Source organism: Heloderma suspectum, chromosome 1 (assembly GCF_057233095.1).
Source record: "Heloderma suspectum isolate Gila_16-S chromosome 1, 16-S_ref, whole genome shotgun sequence".
NCBI lineage: Eukaryota > Metazoa > Chordata > Lepidosauria > Squamata > Helodermatidae > Heloderma > Heloderma suspectum.
This window is the reverse complement of record NC_139458.1, coordinates 417208330-417232660: the sequence shown is the minus strand read 5'-3', so window position 1 is coordinate 417232660 and position 24331 is coordinate 417208330. Positions and strand designations below refer to the sequence as shown.

The 24331-nt window shown below is 42.6% G+C and overlaps 1 protein-coding gene across 9 annotated transcripts in view; it reads right to left on the bottom strand.

The window, feature by feature from the left end:
- Positions 1-661: 661 nt before the first annotated feature.
- The window catches only part of MAP4K3 (mitogen-activated protein kinase kinase kinase kinase 3), an 88552-nt gene continuing 64882 nt past the window's right edge, over positions 662-24331 (bottom strand). For 7 of the 9 annotated variants that reach the window (XM_084829124.1, XM_084829128.1, XM_084829125.1 and 4 more), the window contains 11 exons: positions 22024-22103; positions 19336-19396; positions 19122-19239; positions 12212-12270; positions 9465-9568; positions 8075-8246; positions 5603-5671; positions 5428-5520; positions 4338-4408; positions 3688-3743; positions 662-2808 (listed from right to left, as the gene is read on the bottom strand). In XM_084829124.1, the coding sequence (XP_084685250.1) occupies positions 2721-2808; positions 3688-3743; positions 4338-4408; positions 5428-5520; positions 5603-5671; positions 8075-8246; positions 9465-9568; positions 12212-12270; positions 19122-19239; positions 19336-19396; positions 22024-22103 (971 nt within the window). In that variant the 3' untranslated portion in view covers positions 662-2720. Of the gene's footprint in view, positions 2809-3687; positions 3767-4337; positions 4409-5427; positions 5521-5602; positions 5672-8074; positions 8247-9464; positions 9569-12211; positions 12271-19121; positions 19240-19335; positions 19397-22023; positions 22104-24331 lie in introns of all 9 variants that reach the window. The other 2 variants (XM_084829126.1, XM_084829130.1) reach the window with 1 other exon arrangement.

The window sequence follows — 24331 nt, the reverse complement described above, 5'->3', positions numbered from 1 at the left end:
TAGGGGACTTTAAAATTTGTTATGAGTGTTCCATCTGGGTAGAAGGGCTAGACATATGGGTACCCCTTTTTAAAAAATGTCATTGCCAAGTTGTCCTGCTAAAAAGATTTCAACTTACTCTGTCACCTCCATCTTGTAATCTGTTCCAGGTGCCAAATGAGTTGATTTGTTCATTCCCTTGCAAAGAGGGATTAGCTTCCTCTCTTAGAATGAATGGGGCAACCCACAAAAGCACTTCTGAGCACACAGATGTCTTGAACAGAATATGCAAAGGCCTTGGTATCAGATGATTATAAAATAATACAATTATATTTTCTAACTAACTTTAACTGCTTAAAGTATGCAAAATAGTGGAGACAAATCTCACAATCCTAAATACAAGAGAAAATGACAATGATATTTATACATTGGGGTGGGCAGACTTTAGTCCTCCTAGGATTTTCTTTTCATGTTAAAACCTTGAGATCCACCAATGACTCAGGTACAAAAAGACTGGGGTTCACATGTAACAAGAACCCACGATTCAACAACAACCCATACACTGGGTTGTCATGTACAAACCAAGTCAATGTGAAATTAATAATCCTAGTAACTAAATTCACTTTTAGTCTTTCTACATGTTAATTGTAATTAAAATCAATTTCAGTTAAGACACACTTTTCCCCAATCAGCAGAACTTTAATTTAATCAGAAAATGAGCGCAGGTGGTATCCACATGTACAACAAACATGTTAAAAAAGTTTATTTTACATTATATACATTAGGAAATAATCAAAAGCATTACCAACAACATTGATACAGACCATAAATCACTTGTAATGTAGTTTGTTCTTACTTTATATCACAGTATAAAGAACATATACCAAAAAAGCCATTATGTGCACTTTTCTAAATCTTGGCATTTACATACTGCACTGGAAAACAATCAAAAACAGTTTTACTCAAAACTAAAATTCCTGTAATGTTTAATAACCATTTAAATTGCTTGTGTGAGGTAGTAACTAAATCATTTTGGCCAGATGTTAAGACATTGAGAGGAAAAATGTGAAAATATAATAAGGCCAAACATACTTTTTTTAAAAAGCAAACCCCCCCAAACAGATCGAATTGAGACAAATATCCCATCCAGCAACTCTTTTCTATATGCAGAGCAACTGTCCTGTATGTGCATCCCTGTATGGCAGTGGGTTTCCTGCCTTCAGAGAAATAACTTGTCTGCTAAGGCATCCCCTCTATTGTTGCAGAAGATTCTTGGGTATTGTATAGGGTGCGTACTCCTGTTCCCAGGGGCTGCTGGCCATGCTTGTTGGACCTTAGTATCACCCTGAATGAAGTGAGAGCCCATCCTATTTTCCCTGTAACTGCTCATGGTAGGGGAAAAACCTGCAGGGGTAAGCACACTGTCTTTCAGGAAGACTTTCAGCTATTAGTCATCTTCTCATTGAGAAGCCCCCCACTAAGTCTCTGAGAAACTCCAAGATTCCCTGCAACACAGCTTGAGAACCCCTGGTCTATGAGATCCCACCACATAAACCAGAGTAGATCGACTGCTCTGCTTTCTGCATGCGTGAAACCAGTATGGAATCCCACGATACACAGTTATCCTATGAGAACTGCCATAGGAACTCTGCAGATCCAAATGGGTACAACGGCAATTCATTGTGGATACTACTCATTCTGTCCTGTCAAGTCTGTTATCCACATGTCAATAAGGGGAAAATGTATACCTTCATTTTAATGAAAGTGTTAATGGATATCAGTAAAGTACTGCACAGGGCACTAATTGTGTGCAGCAGCCTTTTGCACATAGTTATCTTGATCTAGCCCCCAAAATTTCAACCACTTCCACAATGTGGAATACAGTATTTTGGGGGTGGCGGTGGCTGCATGATGTGTGTGGCACTGGTTAACACAAACTCAGAATAATGCTTATTTTATCATTTTATATATTTATAATTATGCCAAGGTACCACTATTTGGGATTTATTCCCATTCCAAAATATGTATTTTTCCAAGCACAGAAAATAATTAAGAGAATTTTCCTTAAATATAAAAATACAGGTGTTCAATTGGCTGGTTTCACAAAGAAAACTACCCAAATAAACTAAAATTATAACGCCCAAATCATATCCACAAAGTCACAGCTTACTTGTGTGACTAAATACATCACATATGAATACTTTGTGCAACCAAAACACCAGTGTTCTTGCATAAAATTAAAAACAAGATTGTAATAGGATTACAGCCTTGGTTACAATGTCTAAAAGGTAAGATTTATTTGTATTAGTAAATTACATAATAAAATACAATAGTGTTATTTAAATGCACTGTGTTTATCGCTAGCATCCAATTCTTGAACAGTCCTTAAAATAGTACCCCAAATGTCCTCAGTGATCTTTACACATCTGTACAGTTAAGACATTCTGACCATTATCTACATAAAATCAAGGGAGGCCTTCAGCAATACATTTCACTGAAAAATACTGCATATATGTACAAAGATTACATAAAGGTGACTCGAGCACTTCTATGGTTATAAATGTGCTAACCATGTCCATTCAGGCAAACGTTTTTCCTCTCACTCGTTCTCTCGTACATCACAATAAATTACAAAGCAACTGAAGTTGGGGTACTGCAGTTTTTGTGCAATTTCAGCCATCCATAATTGTTGAAGCAGTAGTGTATTCTTATCATGATTAAATTGCCATGCGTGTAGCCTCTCAGTAACTGTTTTCATGTCCTGCTAGGATGTATAAGTTACTGTTGGCAGTAGGGTTATCTGTTGGCCTACTCTCCAGTACTACAACTCTAGAAAAAAAAGAATATGCAATAATGATGATGATGATAGCTACATCAAGCCATTGCTCATTATAACCTTAGCAAGGCCCAGCTTCAGATTGTGGGGGTGGTATCAAGGCAGAAGGCCATGGGGGGGTGGGGGTGCTTCTCCCTTGGTGCTGGAATGAGCAGATCCAGTTGCCAATGATTACTCACTTTGCTCATGTGAGCAAAGCTCAGATGTCACGGTGCTGCTTGTGCACACTCTGTCTCTGAATGATGGCGGGCTTGGGTCTATTACAGAGGTGTCAACCGCCTGTCAGCCTGAGGGCCAAATTAAATTGTGGAGAAACTCTCAGGGGCCAGGTTTCAGTGGTGGGTAGGGGCAAAGGGGCAGGGCTAGAATTAACAAAACTAACAGCATATTTTAGCTTAATGCTCTTACTGCTCCTAACTAAGCCTTAGGAGAGGTATTTCAACCTTTTAGAATGGGGGAAAAAACATGTAAAAGCTTGGAAACCACCGAACAATCAGCAGTTGGGGGAAAAGGGGATGGGACCAGGGAAAGGAAGTGCTGTCATCTGGGCCCCTCTCTGTCCACCCCCACCCCCGGGCCTAGACTGGGACCTCAGGTGTGCCAGATTTGGTCGGCAGGCCTGAGCTCGACACCCCTTGTCTATCAGGCCCAATCTTCACTGCTGCCCCACAGCAAAGGGCAAGAAAGTGATTAGGTGGCAGTGGCTCCTGCTATTCCTCAGCAGCAGTGTACCCTTGCCAGCTGCCCTGATATGCTCACCCCTGACGCTGGCCCTGAGCCTCATGATTAGCTTGCTCCCACTCTTCTCCATCCCCACCTGAAGAAAAGTTTCTACTCTTGTTGAAATACGTTATGACTGGGAATGAGCCTACCTGTCAGATCCAAGGAGTCTGAATATTCTCGTATTGTCAGAAATTTCCTGTGTGATCTATTCAAAAAGCCAAACAAATACTTTGCAGAGTATTAAGTGCTTAATAAACAAATGCTTAAATGAATGATATTTTGCAAGGATTTTGTTCTGCAGCATTACGTAAAATTACTCTAACTAGATATATATTAGGGTTCAATGATACTGATCAATTAAAAAAAAGGCAGCTAAAGAGTGCCCCCCTTTAATATTATTACTTCAGGGAAAATCCTATATATAAATACTACATGCTCAAAGTGTTTTACACAGAGTCTAGTAATCCAAACAATCCCTTTCTTATATATCTGTACTACCACCCCTATAGTTTTTAGATGGGGTGTCTAAGTCTGAGAGATTGTTGATGGCTACCCAGCAAGGTCACAGATGAGCTATGAGCTGGGAATTTCCAGCTCATTCCTTTGATCACTATGCTACACAGCCATTTTTTTTAGGGAAAAGAATTAAGAGACAACTGATTGTATTTTGTAAAATCATCTAAAGACTGAAATGTTAATTATGGATACTAAGAAGAACAGCAATCTTGCCTTTAAGAGTATTTTTCAAGACAATTCAAACAGAATGTAATTGATTTTTATTCCGTCTTGCAATATTTACCTCATTTGATCGGAAACTCCTGCCTTGCATTCCATGCTTCCAGAAAGCCAAAACACTATCTTGCAAGCAAACTGGCAGGAAGAGACAATACAAGTTAGCTTTCTGCAGACTGTAGCCATACACTTATATCTGAATGCAAATTGTATTGATTCCATATACATTTGAATAAGTGCAGGGCTGCAGCTTTAGGTGGAATCAAGAAATAATTTAAAAAGCTTAACCCTAACAGAAACCAATGGCCCCAGTTCAGGACACTGTGTTTTGTACATAACAGGACACTGTGATTTAGTCAAAAGTGAAAGCAGAAGCTTTTATTCTCCTCACAGGTGAGCCTCCACGTGATTTTCAGGGCCCCCCCCTTCCCCCTCAACACCCCACAGGGTCCCTCGACCTTTGTGTAGCATTTTGGGGAGTTTGCATGGGCTGCCATGGAGAGGAGGGGGCAGGGACACACATGTAACTCTGGATACAATCCTACATGTCCAAGACATAGGGGGAATCTAAATGATAAATGGCAAAAACTCACATTTAACACTACACTAGCTACTTTATGTTGATACAACAACAAAGATAAGGTATTAACTAATCATTTTTCAAAAATCCATAAATCCAGGAAATTAGAGTTGGAAGAGAAGAAATACATGAGTAACATACGAGAACCCACAGGAATTAACACTGGAACTCATTACAAACCCCAGATACCATCTCTATATATTATACCTTTGTACATGTTATTCCTATTTCCAGGGATATTAAAGGTTTGAATTTTATAAACTGGGATTTTATCCAATAATATCTTTTGCAAACAGTGTTTTAGTCAAACATTTTTATTTTGCCCTTGATCTTCTTGTTTGTTTTTAAAGTGGTATGCATCCAGCACCTTTTAAAAGAGAGAATGTATGTTTTGTCCTAACTGGCTTTTTAAATTACACCTGTCTTCAGAAATATCTAAAAGGAACGGTGTCTCATAAAAGACAGAAGACCGAACGCTGTGCATCTTCCCACCCCACATTTTCATTTATATATTACATAATACAGTGATATACTAGAGGAGATACTTGATGAAGTATAAAGGCTAACTCTTACTTACCTATTGATTCAATCTGGAAATCAAACGTGAGTTCTGAAGACAGTTTTCGGCTAGATTTTAATCTGCCTTGCAAATTTACTATTTTTATACAGCCTGAAAAACAAACATCACATATCATTCAGCAGTTTTTCTTAAATCATTTTGAATATGTATATCTAGATCACACGTCACTTACAATCCAAGCAGACTAAAATGGTATCTCTCTCCAATTGTGTTACATGAACAACATTTGTCTGTGTAGTATCTACAACAACAAAAACAAGATTAGTTTACATTCATGTGTAAATATTAACTCAAGGTATATGCTCTGTAATTCAAATAATTAACTATTCTAACTGTATAAGAAATTAAACTTGCAGGGTAATTTTTCTTCTTTTAGAACCCATGCACATATGATACTAATTGGTTTGGTGCTATGTGAATAAATCCCTTTAGGAGCAGTTTGGGGCAGTGTCATCAGTAAAAACCCCGCACTATTTCTCTGTGATGTCTGAATCAAGAGAGGCCATATACATTTTGAACTAGGAATAGGAGAACCAGGGATGCTTGAGATTGCTGAAATAGTCTGAACTTTATTTCAAAGCTCGGTTCAGCTTTCCCCTGTTCTCATTGGTGATGTTTTTTGGGTTTGTTCGAACAGGAAAAGTGTGCACTTCCCCCCCATTCACTAAAGTGTAAAAATGCACAACTTAAAAATGTGCATTTTAAATTGCATTTTTTGAAGTATGCACTTTCTCTCCCCCCATTAAAGTATGAAAATGCAAATATTGAAAAGCGTGCATTTTTTAAAAATGCTCACTTTGCACAATTTAACTTGTGCATGTTTTAAAGTGTGCATTTTGCAAATGCAAGTTCAGGAATTTGCTAACAGTTTTGGAGAACATGCACTCCCATTTGCATTCAAGGTTGCGAATGGGGCACTGAAATAAAATTCTCATACATCCCTCTCTGAACCTGCACTTGGACATAGTAATGGGTTGACTGAGGGCCTCTGTGGGTGGGCAGTTCCCAGGTATGAGAATTCGGAAATTTGCCTGTTCTAAAAAGGACTGCACTCCCTCAGAAAGAATAGGTATGTACTTTGGGGATACTCCTGGATACATCAGTATCATTAGAAGCCCAAGTGACTTTTGTGGCAAAGAGCGCTTTTTACCAGCTTCACTTGGTCAAATGTCAACTACTCCCTTTCCTGGACAGAGATAGTCTGGCTACTGTAGTCTATGCATTGGTAACACCATGTTTAGATTACTGTAATCCTCTTTCTATGGAGCTGCCTTTGTGCTTGGTCTGATGCAGAATGCAGTGGCCAGGATATTGATTGGGGGGCCTGCCTCTGCACAAATTACACTGGTGTTGAAGCAACCGCACTAACTGCCCATTAGCCACCAAGCCAAATTCAAAGTCTTGCTTCTCGTCTATAAAGCCCTGAACAACTTAGGACCAGGTTACATGGTAGACTGCCTTCCCACTATAGACCTGTGCAATTGCTAAGATCATTGGAGGCGGCCTTGCTGGTTGTACTCTGACCGGAAGATTGCCATCTGGTGGCAACCCAGAAGCAGGCTTTCTCCATGATGGCACCCACTTTCTGGAATGCCCTCCCCCCTGGTATTTGGGAGGTGCCACCTGTAATGTGCTATAGGTGTCTGTTAAACACCCATCTCTTTACCCAGGCATTCCCTGATTGATTGGGGTGCCTAGTTTGTTAACTACTGTGTTTTAAGTTTTTTGTTTTCAAAGTTTTATCTGATATGTTTTGTATTTATTATGATGTATTTTAACATTTGACTTGTAAACCACTTTATAGTGGAGGCATACATTCCATTAAATAAATGAATAAATTGTTAAAGCTCCCTGTAAATCTTCCCTAAAGGGCAAACAGCAATGCTGCGGGGGTGGGTGGGGGGTTTCAGATTGGGAAGATGGTTAAATGAACTCTCCCCCAGTGTCATGGCCCCAATTGGAACCATTCCCCTGCACTGCTCACTGTGGCTGCATTTACCATTTTGAGAAAACAGCGGGATACGTGATTACGAATTTCCTGATGTTGCATCTTGTTTGGTCCTTCGCTGTGAGAAATCGAATGATGCAACTTGGAAGTGTGAAGGTCACCACAGAGGAACCACCCCAGGGCTTTCATAGAACTTGTCAAGTGGCATGACACTGAGCAATCCATTTACTGGTATGAATCAACTCTAAGGGCCAAGCTAAACAGGACACAGGAGCTCCAAAATATGTCTAATTTGAAAACCTAACAGAACCAATGCTACACCAAGAGAAGCATAAAGAAGCATAGAAGCCTTTATATAAGCCACCCACGAATGAGAGCATTATGCATCCTGAATCTGAAAGTGTTTAGACTAAAAAAGCAAACCAGAAAACTGCACTCTAGAATCCATCAAAATGGAATCTACTAAAAAATAGTCAGATCTGTTGTTATAGGTCAGGGGTGGGCAATTTGTAGGCCAAAACATCTGGAGGGCCAGAAGTCCCATCATCCCTCTCCATTGGCTATGCTGGCTAGGGCTAATGGGAGTTGCAGGCCAAAAGATCTGGAGGGCCACAAGTTGCCCACTGCTGTTATAGATGATGCTCTAACTAAGTTGGATAACTGTATTAGGAAAACTGATCAATGTAATTCACAAACCTGTTTCTGTAAACCACGAAGAGGTAGAATTTGGGTTGACAGTTTCAAACTTCACCACCTGATTGAAGTCTCTCCCTTTAGTTACACCAACACAAACTAAAGGGAATTCCTGTTCAGGTACTACCAGCATTTCAAACAATCTCAGTGGACAAGGTACAGGAAAGTCTATGTGCTAAATTAAAAAAAGTGTTAGCTTGAAAGAAGTTATGGCAGTGTTTGAATAATACCATTAAACATTATTATTTTAACAACAGAATAAAAAACAGAATCCTAGAATAAAATAGGTTTGCATGTAGATTTTGCCATTGCTGTTAGTTCAGAAACACCACCATCCAAAAGCATTTCCTGTAGTTCTCCTCAGCACAGAACCAGTGAGATCACTGGGTGGAAGGTCTTTAAACACTAAAGACCCCCAATTACTGGCTACCTGCTGCACTAGCAGGAATCTTGATCTACCATGACCATAGCCACTTGAATTCACATCAGGAACTACATGGACAGAGCAATCTGGGGGTGAGGTGTGAATCCATGGCAGAGGAGCTGCTGCTTCCAGAGCCCTACCAGCTTGTGCCACCCACAGCAAAAGGTGGGAGGGAAGATTTCCTCTCCACTCTTCCATTTTTAAAAAGAAAAGAAAATCCCCTTCCACTGACACCATTGGGAGAGAAAAATCACTATGCCAGCTCCAGGGCTGGTGTAGTTTGTTGCCGTTGTTGGCGGGGTGTCAAGGGAATGAAGGAGCTTTGGATTGCAGGACTCCTCTGATCTGACCTTGCAACACCCATTTTCTCTCCTGTTGCTGAATATTCATCTATGCTGGCATACTAGGGGTTCCTCCAGGGCATAACTACTGCCCTGCTCATGGAGCAGCACTTCTGCAACATCCAACAGCCTGTCTGAGGCCAACTGATGGGGTATAGGATTGCAGCTTAAAATGTCTTTCAAAACACAAACTAACATGCAGGAGTCCCTCTTCCTCTTAAAATCAGTGGAACAGATCCTGCTTCATTTCCACATGAAGGGTGGCTAGTACAGTTGCAGGACCTTTTTTGCTGTGGCCCTGAGAAGTTGGCATAAGTTGCCTGAGAGCATGCTCCTTTTTGATTTTTAGAAAGGCATGTAGAGCCCATCTGTTCTGGCAGGCATCTGAGGGTAGGTTGATACTCTGCTCTTAGACTGTGTTTTGCTTTAGACTGTAGTCATTGATTGTTCAATGGGAAGATTTCATAGATTTAACTTACTGCCCTAAGGTTGTTCTTTTTAAGAGAGATGGAAAAACAACAACAACAACAAAAACAACAAACAGATCTTATTAAACCTTCAGTTTGGTAGCTAAAAATTCTGCTGTGAGTAATTCTTGGATTAGGGAAACTTTTGAAAGAGAACTTACCTTGATTAACATAAATTTCTGCATTGGTTCAACCCACTCTAATAGAACAATACTAGACTGTAGTGCCCCACAAAGGTATTTGTGTCCTGAGTAAGGATTCCTCACTACAAAAGAAACATTATAAAGCATCTTAGAGTAAAGCACATACAAAACGTAAATATGTTTTATGGCCTGACCCACAAAAGACCTATGATTCTGCACCGATGTGTTTCTCTTCAAGCGGTGCACCAGCAAAGCCCCCAAAGCCATAACAAATACGGGAATAAGATGAGATAGCCCTGGAACTTTCACAAGCACTTCCTCATTCCTGGCATGCAGATCCTGTTTTTGCAAAATCGCCTGGCAGGGAATGGGTATCTGTCTTCCATGTTTGCTAGGACTCCGCTGCCTGTATATGGCGGTGACACTAGCACAGGACTTTTTGTGGATTAAATCCAGAATTTAGCATAAAGGGAGAAAATGTATCTCAGTAAGATGACAAGCTTCAGGCCATGGTTACCACTGGCTCAAGGTCCGTTTCAAGTTTTTGCAGGCCAGAACAGTTGTTGTGGGATATTTTGTCTCATCTGGGAATAGGTTTAAACTACTGCTAGCAAATACAGAAAATAAACCGCAGTTTACTGGGGGACTGTATTTCTCCAGGCATTGGAATTAAAACACTAGTTGTACAATAGTCAGTATCTTACATGCACAACCTCCATCACTGTAACTGTGTAGTAGATCCTATGCATGGTGGAGCATCAAGATTGTGCCAGCATGTTTAATATCCTCGCCTTGAGCATCACTTCTGAATACGGGCCTCTGAACAAACAATTCTTCCCCCACCTGCTCTGCTTCTGAGAGGGTTACAGACAAATTAGGCCTACCTGCACAGATCCCTTATTTCAATGCAATACCCAATGTATGAAAGTCAGGTGTGATGGCACAATCCCAATCTCCAGCCCACGTAGGCTCTAAAATGTCAGAGCCACGTGTGCACAGGGCTATATGCACAATGGTAAGATTACATTTCATAATACCATCCAGGAAGAAGGGAAACTTTACTGGAAATACAGGTCAGACACTGTCAATAATTTCAGAAGTCCCACTGTGTTACTTGGCAATTTCTTCGACATTTCTGAACATTATTATCTGCTCTCAGATCCTGCACAAGCTTTTGGGCTTCAAAATCCTCCATTGCCTCGCCTCCCGCATTATCCCTTGCCCAGCTTCACCACCCTCAGCTACCTGAATGACTCCTGCTCCCTGAAATGATGCTATCCTTTCTCCCTTGCTGGAACTGCCTCTCAGAATGCCTCCATGAGACCACCTCCCTCCTTCCCTCCCTCTCAACCGGTCCTCAAAACTCACCGTTTCCACGAAGCCTTTGGATTGGCCTCCTCGATCAGGGGATGGGGAACCTCTGGCCTTTCAGGTGTTGCTGGGCTCCAGCTCCTTTTAGACCCAGCCAGAATGACCAAGGGTCAGGGGTGACTGGAGCTGTAGTCCAACGACAGCTGGAGGGCTGCAGGTATCTGCCCTACCCAAGTCCGAAATAGCTTATTGTAACTAAGCCAGAGTACATGCAAGCATCACATATTCTTTTTCTGCTTATCTCCATCTCCATTGCCCTCCTCTTCCTTTTTCCCTTGTGTTTATTTTTAGGTTGTAAGCCCCATGAGTAGGGACTCACCTTATCGTTCTTTGTGAAGCACCATGTAGATGGCATTGAATAACAATGCTATATAAGTTAATACTGATATATTACAACACTGTTACTAATTAATAATGAAGCCCTTATTCTTAAACAACTTCAGACTGATTAAGCAAGTGCTTGTTTGCCTCATCTATCTCTTACGTCTTTTAGAACTTGAAATTTTCAAGTTTGGTCCATAGGCTATAGATTGTGCTGGCCTCGCTTAGAAACGAATTTGTTCGAAGCCAGAATTGTGATGAGGTGCTAGCTTACTCTGATGGTGGCTTTTAAACCTGCCACAAATTTTACTGTTGTAGGCTTTTGGCTATATGTGCTCTGTGACGAGACAAAGGGAACATGTTCACGTAGAGAACTCAAAAGGCTGATACGAATGACTTTATATCAGCCTTCCAACCCTGGTGCCCTCCAGATTTGTTGGCCATGTTGGCTGGGAACAATGGGAATTGCAGTCCAACATATCTGGAGGGAATGCTGTTTTATAGCTCTTGGGAGTTAAGGAGATTACCTGCACAGAGAGGAAAACTAGTATCAAAGCCTGATACTCCCACACTTTCTCTTTCTTTCCACCTAGCCTTGATGTATTAATGTGTGCTGATGGCAACATGTGGAATCCAGGGAAAATTGCAAGAGGACTGACATACCTAGGGATCCTCTATAAGCCCTGCCCCCTAGAGGTCACTAGGTCCAGACTTTCCCTAGTACTCCCCAAAATAACCAGCTGCCACCACCTACTGATTTGCAGAGAGCTGTAGGACTTTCCTCTTTATATCCCTGATTGTGCACTTTCAAGCTAGCACATGGGGTGAGATATGCTGAACTTAGAATCCACATAGACCAGAACCCAGACAGTTAAAAGATTAAACATATATTCCTAAAACATATCGCTATCCAAAGTAAGTAGTCATCTGATAAATACCAATAAATAATGGGAATAGGTCCGAAGGTTACAAATATGACATTCCAAGCCAACCATTTTGGTACCATGACATGCGGGCACAAATTACCAGAAGAGATTTATGCAGTGAGATTATTGGACAGTATCTTTACTTACCCACACAACACTTCTGACACCATTTGGTGTCTGGGATTTTTGCAGAAACTGCAAACTTCCTAGAATATATAAAGAAAAGTACAAATTAACCTCAAGTTGGGGTCCTGTGGTGGAGCCCAGCCTCCCTTCTGCTCCAAATCAATTGCTGGGCGGAGGGGAGTGTTAGTGAGATGGGACGAGGGGGAGGGGGATCATGATCTGAAAGATATGGCATTCAGGGTTGAATGGGTTAAACCTGCCCTCCAAAATGCTGTATTGCCAGCCCCAAATCTAAGGGGTGCAGGAGGGTCCACAGCCAAACATCAATTTGAGTGGGATAGCATGTGGAGAGGATTTAATACCCTCACCATGCCATAAGATTCCCTCTCTTCCTTGTGCTGCCTTGCAGAGACTTTTTTTTCCTTGTTGAAAGTGAGGGAGGGAAGAGGCCAATCCCTCCCCCATAACCTTTGATAATCATAGTCTTTTTTCTATTTTTCTTTTTTCTACTTTATTAGCATTTTTTGAATCATTTAAAAATAACACAGCAATTCTCTAGACAATTAGTGGCAACAGAAAAGCAAAATAGTTTTGTAAATAAAAATGTTTGCTCTTCAAGAATTGTAATTTTTATGTATCTACCCCATTTTCCCAAAGAAAAAGAAATGCAAGAAAGCAAAGTGGCTGTCTGATGAGGCTTTACAAGTAGCTGAGAAAAGAAGGGAAGCGAAAAGCAAGGGAGAAAGGGAAGATATATCCAACTGAATGCAGAGTTCCAGAGAATAGCAAGGAGAAACAAGAAGGCCTTCTTAAATGAACAACGCAAAGAAATCGAGGAAAAGAATAGAATGGGAAAGACTAGAGATCTCCTCAAGAAAATCAGAGATCTCAAGGGAACGTTTTGTGTAAAGGTGCACGAAAGCCACTTACCTGGTCTCGCAGCTTGCTTCGCGGTGGGGGGGAGGCGCTTCGCTGCTCCCCCCGAAGTTCAGGCCGGGGGGAGAGGCTTCCCGCCTCGCCTGGCTGAAATTCAGGCCGGGGGGGAGGCTTCCCGCCTCGCCTGGCCGAAATTCAGGCCGGGGAGGAGGCGCCTCGCCTGGCCGCGAAATAAAAAGTTAAAAAAAAAAAACGCCCCCGTGATAGGCTACGTGACGATTAACGTAGCCTATCACGGCTAGATCTGCAAATCTAGCCGTGATAGGCTATGTTAATCGTCACGTAGCCTATCACGGGGGCGTTTTTTTTTTTAACTTTTATTGGAATGGCGGCGGCGGCGGCAGCCTGTCGAAAGACCGGCTGCCGCCTATGCCCCTGTCAAAGACCTGACGAACCGCCGCCGGGACCCGCCGCCGGGAGGGACATTCGGGAAAGGTAAGTCCCGTCCCGAGGGGGGTTCGGAGAATTTCTCCCCAAAACTACTTCGGGGGGCCAAACACGTTGGCACTCGGCCCCCTGAAGTTTCGGGGAGAAATTCTCCCCCATCCCTAGTTTTGTGCAAAGACGGGCATGATAAAGGACAAAGAAGGCAGGGACCTAACAGAAGCAGTTGAGATTAAGAAGAGGTGGAAAGAATACACAGAAGAACTATACAGGAAAGATCTGAATGTCCCTGATAGCCATGATAGTGCGGTCACTGACCTTGAGCCGGACATCCTCGAGAGTGAAGTCAAGTGGGCCTTAGGAAGCATTACTAACAACAAAGCTAGCAGAGATGACAGTATTCCCGCTGAGCTATTTAAGATCCTAAAAGATGATGCTGTTAAAGTGCTGCACTCAATATGCCAACACATTTGGAACACTCAACAGTGGCCACAAGACTGGAAAAGGTCAGTTTACACTCCAGTTCCAAAGAAGGGCAATGCCAAGGAGTGTTCAAACTACCGTACAATTGCGCTCATTTCACGTGCCAGCAAGGTGATGCTCAAAATCCTACAAGCTAGGCTTCAGCAGCATGTGAACCGAGAACTACCGGAAGTCAAAGCTGGGTTTCGAAGAGGCAGAGGAACTAGAGATCAAATCGCCAACATTTGCTGGATCATGGAGAAAGCAAGAGAATTCCAGAAAAGCGTCTATTTCTGCTTCATTGACTATGCTAAAGCCTTTGATTGTGTGGATCACAACAAGCGGTGGCAAATTCTTAAAGAGATGGGAGTACCAGACCACCTTACCAGTCTCCTGAGAAACCTGTACGAGGGTCAAGAAGCAACAGTAAGAACCGGACATGGAACAACCGATTGGTTCAAAATTGGGAAAGCAGTACGACAAGGCGGTATATTGTCGCCCTGCTTATTTAATTTATATGCAGAGTACATCATGAGAAACGCCGGGTTGGATGATCCTGTTGGATGGACAGGTCGGAATTAAGATTGCCGGGAGAATTATCAACAACCTCAGATACGCAGACGATACCACCCTAATGGCAGAAAGTGAAGAGGATCTCAAGAGCCTCTTGTTGAGGGTGAAAGTGGACAGTGCAAAAGCTGGTTTGAAACTCAACATTAAAAAAACGAAGATCATGGCATCTGGCCCCATCACTTCCTGGCATATAGAAGGGGAAGAAATGGAAGCAGTGACAGATTTTATTTTCTTGCGCTCCAAGATCACCGCAGACGGTGACTGTAGCCATGAAATTAAAAGACGCTTGCTCCTTGGGAGGAAAGCTATGGCCAACCTAGACAGCATAGTAAGAAGCAGAGACATCACCTTGCCGACAAAGGTTCGTATAATCAAAGCTATGGTTTTCCCAGTAGCAACGTATGGCTGTGAGAGCTGGGCTATAAGGAAGGCTGAGCGCCGAAGAATCGATGCTTTCGAACTGTGGTGCTGGAGAAGACTCTTACGAGTCCCCTGGACTGCAAGGAGGTCAAATCAGTCCATCCTAAAGGAAATCAACCCCGAGTGCTCATTGGAAGGACAGATACTGAAGCTCAAATATGTTCTCCTCGACCTCTCAGCGGCTTTTGATACCGTTGACCATGGTATCCTCATGGACCGCCTGGAGGGGTTGGGCATTGGAAACACTGTATTGCGGTGGTTCCAGTCCTTCCTCTCTGGCAGGTACCAGAGGGTAGCACTGGGAGAGGAGGTTTCGGACCCGTGGCCACTTACTTGTGGGGTGCCACAGGGTTCCATCCTCTCCCCGATGCTATTTAACATCTATGTGAAGCCACTGGGGGCTATCATCAGGAGGTTTGGGGTGCAGTGTCATCAATATGCGGATGACACTCAGCTCTACCTCTCATTCAAATCTTCACCAAGGTTGGCCATAGAATCCCTGTCCAAATGTCTGGAGACGGTGAGTGGCTGGATGGGGAGGAATAAGCTGAAGCTCAACCCTGACAAGACCGAGGTACTTTTGGTGGGAGACAAGAGGAAGCTGGGGGATGTTGACCTGGTGTTGAATGGGGTACAGCTACCCTTGAAAGACCAGGTCCGCAGCCTGGGGGTCATTTTGGACTCCCAGCTGTCCATGGAGGCTCAGGTGTCAGCTGTGAGCCGGACAGCGCTGTATCAACTCCATCTGATACGGCGGCTGCGCCCCTACCTTCCCGACCATCTGCTCCCATCGGTAGTACATGCCCTGGTCTCCTCTCATTTAGACTACTGTAATGCGCTCTATGTGGGGTTACCCTTGAAGACGGTTCGGAAACTGCAGCTGGTACAGAACGCGGCGGCTCGCCTGATTAAAGGCAGCCGCCGGCGAGATCACATCACTCCAGTGCTGAAGGAGTTGCACTGGTTACCAGTTGTTTTCCGGGCCAAATTCAAGGTGTTGGTTTTGACCTTTAAAACCCTATATGGTTCCGGCCCAGCCTATCTTAAGGAGCGCCTCCAGCAACACCAGACAGGCCGCTTAACAAGATCAGCCTCGGATGGCCTTCTCTCTGTCCCATCAGCCAGGACAGCTAGACTGGTGGGGACGAGGGAGAGGGCCTTCTCTGTGGTGGCCCCCACTCTGTGGAACTCCCTCCCTAGGGAACTCCGTCATGCCCCCTCTTTAATGAGCTTCCGTCGTGCATTAAAAACGTGGTTGTTCAGGCAGGCATTTGGGGTGGGTTAGGGTATTTTTTTTAAAAAAAAATTTATGGTAAAATTTTATTGTTTTAAATTGTTTATGGTGGGTTGTACATCGCCCAGAGTGGCTGGGTGACCAGTCAGATGGGCGATTAATAAATTTAATAAATAAATAAATAAATAAATAAATAAATAAATAAATAAATAAATTTTGGCCATCTAATGTGAAGAGAAAACTCCCTGGAAAAGACCCTGATGCTGGGAAAGACTGAAGGCAAAAGGAGAAGGGGACGGCAGAGGATGAGATGGCTAGATAGCATCACCGAAGCAATGAATATGGACTTGAGCACACTCCGGGAGAGAGTGCAGGACAGGAAGGCCTGGTGTGCTATGGTCCATGGGGTCACGAAGAGTCGGGCACAACTGAACGACTGAACAACAACACCCCATTTAACTTCATTTATTTGGAACAAGTAGGTATTAAGAATCCTACATAATTTTGATATTAACTTACATTCTCTTTGCTGTACTAATTTCTCAAATTCTGTTTTCACACAACTAATATTATATTTGTCTCATCAAACAGGTATTAAACAGATCTTATTTTCATAATATAAATTAATTCTCCATATGTTAGCATCACTGCATTTTTACTATACTTTGATATTTATCCATTTCTTTTTCTTTCCATGGAACACAGCCTAAATGACCATCCAAACTAAAATCCTCATCTTTTATTAATTATGCTAATGTAGAAACTTTAAACACTAATTTTTACTTACATGTATCCCTTATCTCTAAACATGAATGGTAAAGTTCTCAGCTTTGGAATACAACTTTATTTTACCTTTTGATACCAGAGTAAACATTTTTAATCTGTTTTGGTGCCAGTTGCTTCTGCAGGGAAAAAATATTAACTTCGTTGCTATTTAAACTTCAGTATTACCCATAACAGCCTGTTAGCCCAATAATACCATATTAAATTTGGGATCCCTAAACTTCTTTTCCTCCACACATCGCATGCTGTTTTACTGTTCATGGTAGCTCTCTTTCAGTTCCAAATAAATTTATTATTTTGTGCCTTTCCTGAAGGGATTTTATCAGAAATCTTTCGGGGAACGTTTTGAAAAAGAAATGTTCTTTTTGGTGTTTTTTCTTCTATTGTTCTCTTCCTTTCATATCACATTGCACATAAGCAGCCCTCATTCAAAGGTTTTTTTCCAGGATTTTTGCCTGTGTTTTTTTTTTTGAAGGTTAGTACCGTATTTTCCGGCGTATAAGACGACCCCCAACTTTTCCAGTTAAAATATCATGGCAAGCGATGTACCTTACTGGCGATTGGCTGGTTGTTGTATACAAAGCCTGCTTGGATTGGTCAGCTCTCCCTGCCTGCCCAGCCCTCCCTGTCTCCAAGACTATCAGAGAGGTAGTGCAAACATGCCTCTTTTTTCCATACCCCGGGCGTCCCGGACGCCTGCAGCTTGCTCCGCCCTTCACTTACACCTTTCCGGTGAGGCGCCCCCTCACCTCGTCATCGGGACCGCGTTAAGTCACTTCTTTCCACGAATCCTGGTGAGTGGATTTTCTTCTACCATACTTGTACAGCGCCGCCCTTGCTGCTTTCATACGGTCGCCACATACGGCGGGGATGCGGCCGTGGCCGTTTTTGAGCTCCCCCCACCATATGCGGCGACCACAGATTCTCCAGTCCGGCTCGGAAGTTTCAGCACCCGCCCTATAAGACGACCCCTGGCGTATAAGACGACCCCCGACTTTTGAGAAGATTTTCCTGGGTTAAAAAGTCATCTTATACGCCGGAAAATACGGTATGTTTCTGAATACCTGAGAAGTCTTGAATATTAAAAAAAACACCTACATGGGGGCTGTCCACACAACATGCTGACCCACATTCAGTTTGTTTTGGACCATGGGTAGTTTGCTCAACTGTGGGTTCGTGTGTGGTCTGAATGTAGTACGTTTTCCACAGGGTGGCTTGTTAACCACCCTGAACAACCCAACAACAAACCATGGGTACTCAAGGTGGCTTGCTCGAGAAAAATCAGCCACACTGCATGATTAACAAGCCACCCTGGCAGCATTCAGAGAACATAAACCATGATTCAACGAACAGTCCAGACTCAACCACTGAGTGTGGGTTAGCATGTTGTGTGAACAGCCCCTGTGGATAGTCTCCTGGGGCATTCCTCTTCAGGTTCTGGCTACCATGTAGTGAAATGCTCCTGCTGACGTCAGGTGCCCCTGCCTGATTTTCAAGGATCCCCCCTTCTCCCTGTGCTACAGTCCACCCCATTCAGGAGGTCTCAAGTGGACAGGAAAGTCAACTTCTGCCATCCTGCTTCTGCTGGCACTTCTGTGGATCCAAGCCAGTATTTTGCATTTTAATGGATTGTATCCAACTGGTGTCTCTCTACCAGCAGCTCTTTGATCCAGTGGAGGTTCCCACTGGAGGAAGAGGGGGAGGCAATTTTTCAGTGATTTCCTCTCCCCCCTGCAGCCACCCACACCACCTCCCACAATGTTCTAAATGGCCCCCCCAACTTTCTGGAGCAGATTGGGGGTGTGGTAGTGATGGTGTAGGGGGCTACAGGGGGATTGCCAAAAATCCCTTCTCCCTCCCTTCCTCCAGTGGGCATCTCTGCTGGATCACACAACCTTCCATTAACAGAGGGACACCAATTGGATACAACCCAATTTTTAAAAATTGTATTAGGTATTTTTACATTTCTAGGTTTTTTCAACTTCTTTTCCTGTCTCCTCACAGGTCCCTTTATGATTTAAATTTCATAAACACTTACTTAAAAAGAAAGAATTGTCATTTATTAGCATTTTTGAGCCGCATTTGTGACTCCAGTAAAAAGGAAAGTAAGATGGGAATCTAAAACAAACATATATTTACCTAGGAAGTATTCTGTCAGGAAGTTTGTGTGCTGGTATAGAAACAGGTAACTTTTGCATTTGCCGTGCATAATCAAACAATCCTGGCAAATTATGGGAATAAAGCTGAGAAGCTTTACCTGTAAATAAAATGGCAAATATACTTTAAAAAGTTAAACAATGACATTTACAAGCACAGACATCTACATGCCAAATTATTCAAAAGAAGGTCTTACCAGATATTGATAATAAACAATTGTTCATTACATACAGCCACGTGCATCGTCGAGGAAATAGCTGATAAGAGAAAATGTCAGGAAAGTCATTTCTAATGAGATGAGATGATGAATAAGAAATTGTTATTTGATGTAGTGCCCTAGTTATCTGATACACCTATGTAATTTGTTATTTGTAAATTTATAAGCCACCTTTAAGTACAAGGTTCCCAGGGCAGTGCACTTGTAAAAATAAATACAATACAAGCTTAAATAAAATACAAACTGAAAAATAATTATTGTTGAGCATGCCTTCTCATTTAACAGCCTGTAACAGCCTTCCCCAGCCAGGTGCCCTCCAGATGCGTTGGACTAGAAGTCCCATCAAGTGTAGCTGGGGATGGTGGGAGTTATAGTGCAATACCCTGGAGGGAACCAGGTTGCGAAAAGGCTGGCCTAGAAGGCTTGTAAGATAACCACATGGCTAGTATTATTTATCTTTTGAATGAGGGAGAGAGCGAGGGTGTGAAAAGACTACCTTTTCTTTGCTCCTCCTTGCAGCAGCACAAGTCAAGCAGAGCCCAGAAGGGTCTTGTCCACCAGGACCGGGTGAGGAAGGCCCATCCCAGAGGGGCTATGTCAACTTGTACTAGGCTAGTGCTCAGCAGCCATTTTCAGGGGCTTGGTATTCTCATAGGATTGCTCCCCACAGATCACCCCTGAAGTGGCAACCCCAAAGGGGCTTCCTGTTTTTGAGTTGCTGCTCTAGGGTGAAGTAATGGCACCGATTCTTAACTGCAAGAATACTGACTGTATTATCTTCTATGAGAGAGGCTGAGAATGGTTATGTCGCCCAAGTGAGAGCTAAGGAGGTCTCTGATAAGAGCAGACACTCTGTGTGGTTTATGGAGTGGTCCTGGGAGCTGGGTTGGATTTTGGTATGCCCTACTTGGGGTGAGCTCTCTGAATATCTCAATCTTACACTGAGTCGCACTTTACATTTTGGAGTACTGCACTTAGGTTACTGATATTTTTATGCTGCTCGTTTATTGTGCTTAGGCTTCTTTAAATGGAAATAAAGTATAGATTTTTCTGAAATTATACTTGAATTATTATATTACTGAACTATATTGTTTATTAAATTGTGTATTGTTTTTGCACTATTTGATGCATTACTGTGCTTTGATATTAGGTTGATATTTTCATTTCACTTCATTTATTACATTTCTATACTACCCAATAGCTAAAGCTCTCTGGTCTGTTTACAAACATTAAAAACCTTAAAAATTAAAAAAAAATTAAAGAATTAAAAACACACACATGCATACACACATATAAACCATTTTAACAACCAGCAATAAGAAATCCCAGGTCCTGATTAAACACCTATCCTATGTTGCAAAATGTCTGATGGTAGAGGAAGGTCTTAACTTGGTGCCGAAAGGATGACAATGTTGGCGCCAGGAAGGCCTCACTGGGGAGATCATTCCACAATTGGGGGCCCACCACTGCGAAGGTCCTCTCCCTTGTTGCCACTTTCCAAGTCTCCATTGGAGGAGGCACTCAGAGGGTGGCCTCAGATGATGAGTGTAGTATATGGGCAGGTTCATGCCAGGAGAGGTGCTCCATCAGCTACTGCGGTCCCAAACTGTGTAAGGCTTTATACGTCAAAACCAGTACCCTGAATCTGGCTCAGAAATGTACAGGCAGCCAGTACAAGTGGGCCAGAATTGATGCTTTATGTTTGGACCTTCTGGTCTCCATTGTCAATCTGGCCACTACATTTTGTACAAGCTGGAGCTTCTGAACCATCTTCAAAGGCAGCCCTATATAGAGTGCATTGTAGTAATCTAACTTGGAGGATACCAGAACATAGACTACTGAAACCAGGTTATCTCTGTCCAGATAGTGGCATAGCTGGGCCACCAGCCAAAGTTGGTAGAAGGCACTCCATACCACCGAGACCACCTGGGCTTCAAGTGACAAAGATGGCTGCAGGAGAACCACCAAGCTTCAAACCTGCTCCTTCATGGGGAGTGGAACCCCATCCAGAATAGGTTGAACACCCTCCATAATTTAATGGTGTATCCATATAATGACATTTTATCTGTACTTCTGATGCTTTTTTATTGTGGGCTGCTTTGATCTCAACTTCTAACTCTCTACAAATGAAACGGCCTCTCACTATTTTCTACCAGCTACACTCAAAGCACTTTCTCAAAACGTTGCATTCATCCAAATTTGTATCTCCTTTGGACTTACTAAGATGAATTTATAAGAGCATTATTCACAGATTTGCAGGATTTCTAATCACTGAGATTCATGGCTGTCACAAGTTTATACTTTTTTCATTGCCTCTACCCTCAGAAACAGGTAAAATCTGGATTTAGACAATTTCAGCCTCAGATGGAGGGCAAAAGGAGAAGGGGACGGCAGAGGATGAGATGGCTAGATAGCATCACCGATTCAATGAATATGAATTTTAGCACACTCCAGGAAAAAGCGGAGGACAGGGAGGCCTGGCGTGCTATGGTCCATGGGTTCACGAAGAGTCAGACACGACTTAAAGACTGAACAACAACAATACAACATTAAGTCAAACAAATCCTTAAGAACAGAAATCAAATATGTTGGACTACACTGTGAAACAGGCCTTGGATTTTAACACTTCACACTACTACACAGGAAAAGGAAAACCTGAACACAAACCTGTTCCATTGAAGTTTCATGGAGCTCATTAAGGTTTAAGGTGTAAATACCCTCCTCGGCACCAAATATCAAGTACTGGTCTATAAAGAAATGAATGTATTAAAAGGTCTCACTTTATTAGGCAAACGCCTCTCTGAGTAGCTAACAGATTTAAAACAATGAAGTGCAATTAAATATACAAGTTAAGCATGGAGCTGGGGTTACCACTCAGGTTAAAACACTTGGGCCTGGTTTAGCTGACCAGGAACTTTGTGCAAGAGGAGAATGAAATCTTCTGCTTTCCCTTTAGGACAAACTAGTTTTGTGTTTCATACTAACCTGAGGAACTGTGGTTTGTTCTAACCAAATTGACAGATCATGATCTGAAACCACAGTTTGATCCTGGTCGGATTTAATTAACTTTGTTTAGAACAAATGACATTTACCTGAGTTCATATGTAACGTATAACTGCTGGTTGTCTCCAGTGGTGTCATTTTGCTAACAGAAACAGTTCCATTAGTGAAACCAGGAGGGGAGCAATTCTCCCTTCCCCATGCAGCTCCTCCCCTCCTCAAAATCTGCTCCAGAGGGCTGGGAAAAAACTCAGGAGCAGATTTTTGGGTAGTGTGGAGGGGAGAGAGAGAGGAAGTCCTGTTGTGTGAGTGGCCTTCCACTAGTATGACGTTGGATTTAACCCTGTGGCTTATTCCGAACATAGTCTGAAAGCACAGCATGCAATCACCTGGCTAAAGCAAAGCAGGTCTGAGTCTGATCAGTACCTGGATGGGAGACCACCTGGGAATGCCATGTATACTGCCTCAAGTTCCGTGATGGAAGAAAAGTGGGATATAAGTGTACAAAATAAAGTGAAAGTGGAAGCTCTCAACCTGTTCAACCATGCCAATGGTTGGACGACTGCATGAGTCCTAAGCTTGTTGCAATTCATTTGTAATATCTAAATAAAGGGAGGGGAAGCTTTTCCTTTTGTTAAGGGCTACATTCCCTCAAGGGTAATCTGCTCTGGGCCGCATACTGTAGTCTTCCCCGTTTGCCCCCCCTCCCCTTTTCCTCTTTTCTGTGCATATTAAATCGGAAATTTCTTTCTTTAAAAAATATGTTTTTCTCTTTCCCTACAACAGGGGTGGGTAAGAATATAGGGCACAAGAAAAGGAAGGAAGAGCCACAGGAGACTCTGATGACTCCTGGGGCCACATAAAATTAGCCACTGATCCTGATTTAGGTGATAATCTGAACCAGCTTTACCAATAGAATAGCTAAAGATCTGAACGAATAAAGAGGTATTTGCTGGTGCTGGAATGACATCAGTCTCAGTGGCAAGGAAACCTCCCTCAGGCGCAATTGAAAAACTGTTGCACCACCACTGAAAAGGACCCCACCCCACCTGCCTAACTTCTGAAGGCTTGGAGACCTGGAGAAAGGCCGCCGAAGAAGATCTCAACAGTCAGGCTCAGGAGAGGGAAGCCAGTCCTTAAGGTATTCTGGTACCAAGTCACTTAGGTTTCCCATGAAAATATTTAAACGAGAGCCATAATTCAGAGCTACTCTCTTATATATAATAAGGACTGGAGGACAGGACCATTTTCTGTCTTCTTCAGAAGCTAGCTGGGAAAGTAATGAACAAAACTATCAGTGATGTAAGGTTTGCCTTACACTGGAGCTAGTGCTATTAAATTTAGCTATGTCTACATATATAGAACAATGAAGTATTAATGTAGTAGAATGGGCTGTACCACTTTCTGATCAGTAGGTGGAGTATCACATTTCGGAATGCTCCCCTAAGTTAAAAAAAAATAAAAAAAGCTCACTGCAAGTAGAAAATGAAAATAGGAGAGAGAGCACAGCCTGGGCAAGAATTTCTCTCCCTGATGTGCTAGGTTTTTTTCTTCTTGCAGGGAGGTTTTAAGTAAGAGCGCATTCAAAATTTAATTTTTGTGAACCGTACTGAGAGCTTCGGCTGTGGGGAGGCATAGAAATATAATACATGAAATGAAATGAAAAATGGTATCTCCAACCCGCTGTCCATGGTACAGTTCACTCTCACACTTCAAGATTCTACCATTTTGTTCTGCTGCATGTGTAAGGCCAGGCCTCATTCATAAAATTATCTGAAGTCAGGATGGGATAGTGATGCAGCAAGTTCATGAAGGACGATTATTCAAGACAGTAAAATCCCCAACAGAATGAAGAGCCTCAGAACGATCTGTCCAAATTGGAAGGGTGCTATTGAGCTGAAGCACAACATTTATAGAGGCAACCTGGAGAAAGCTTTTCCTATGTAGAAGACTGGCAATTACGTTTTGATGGTAG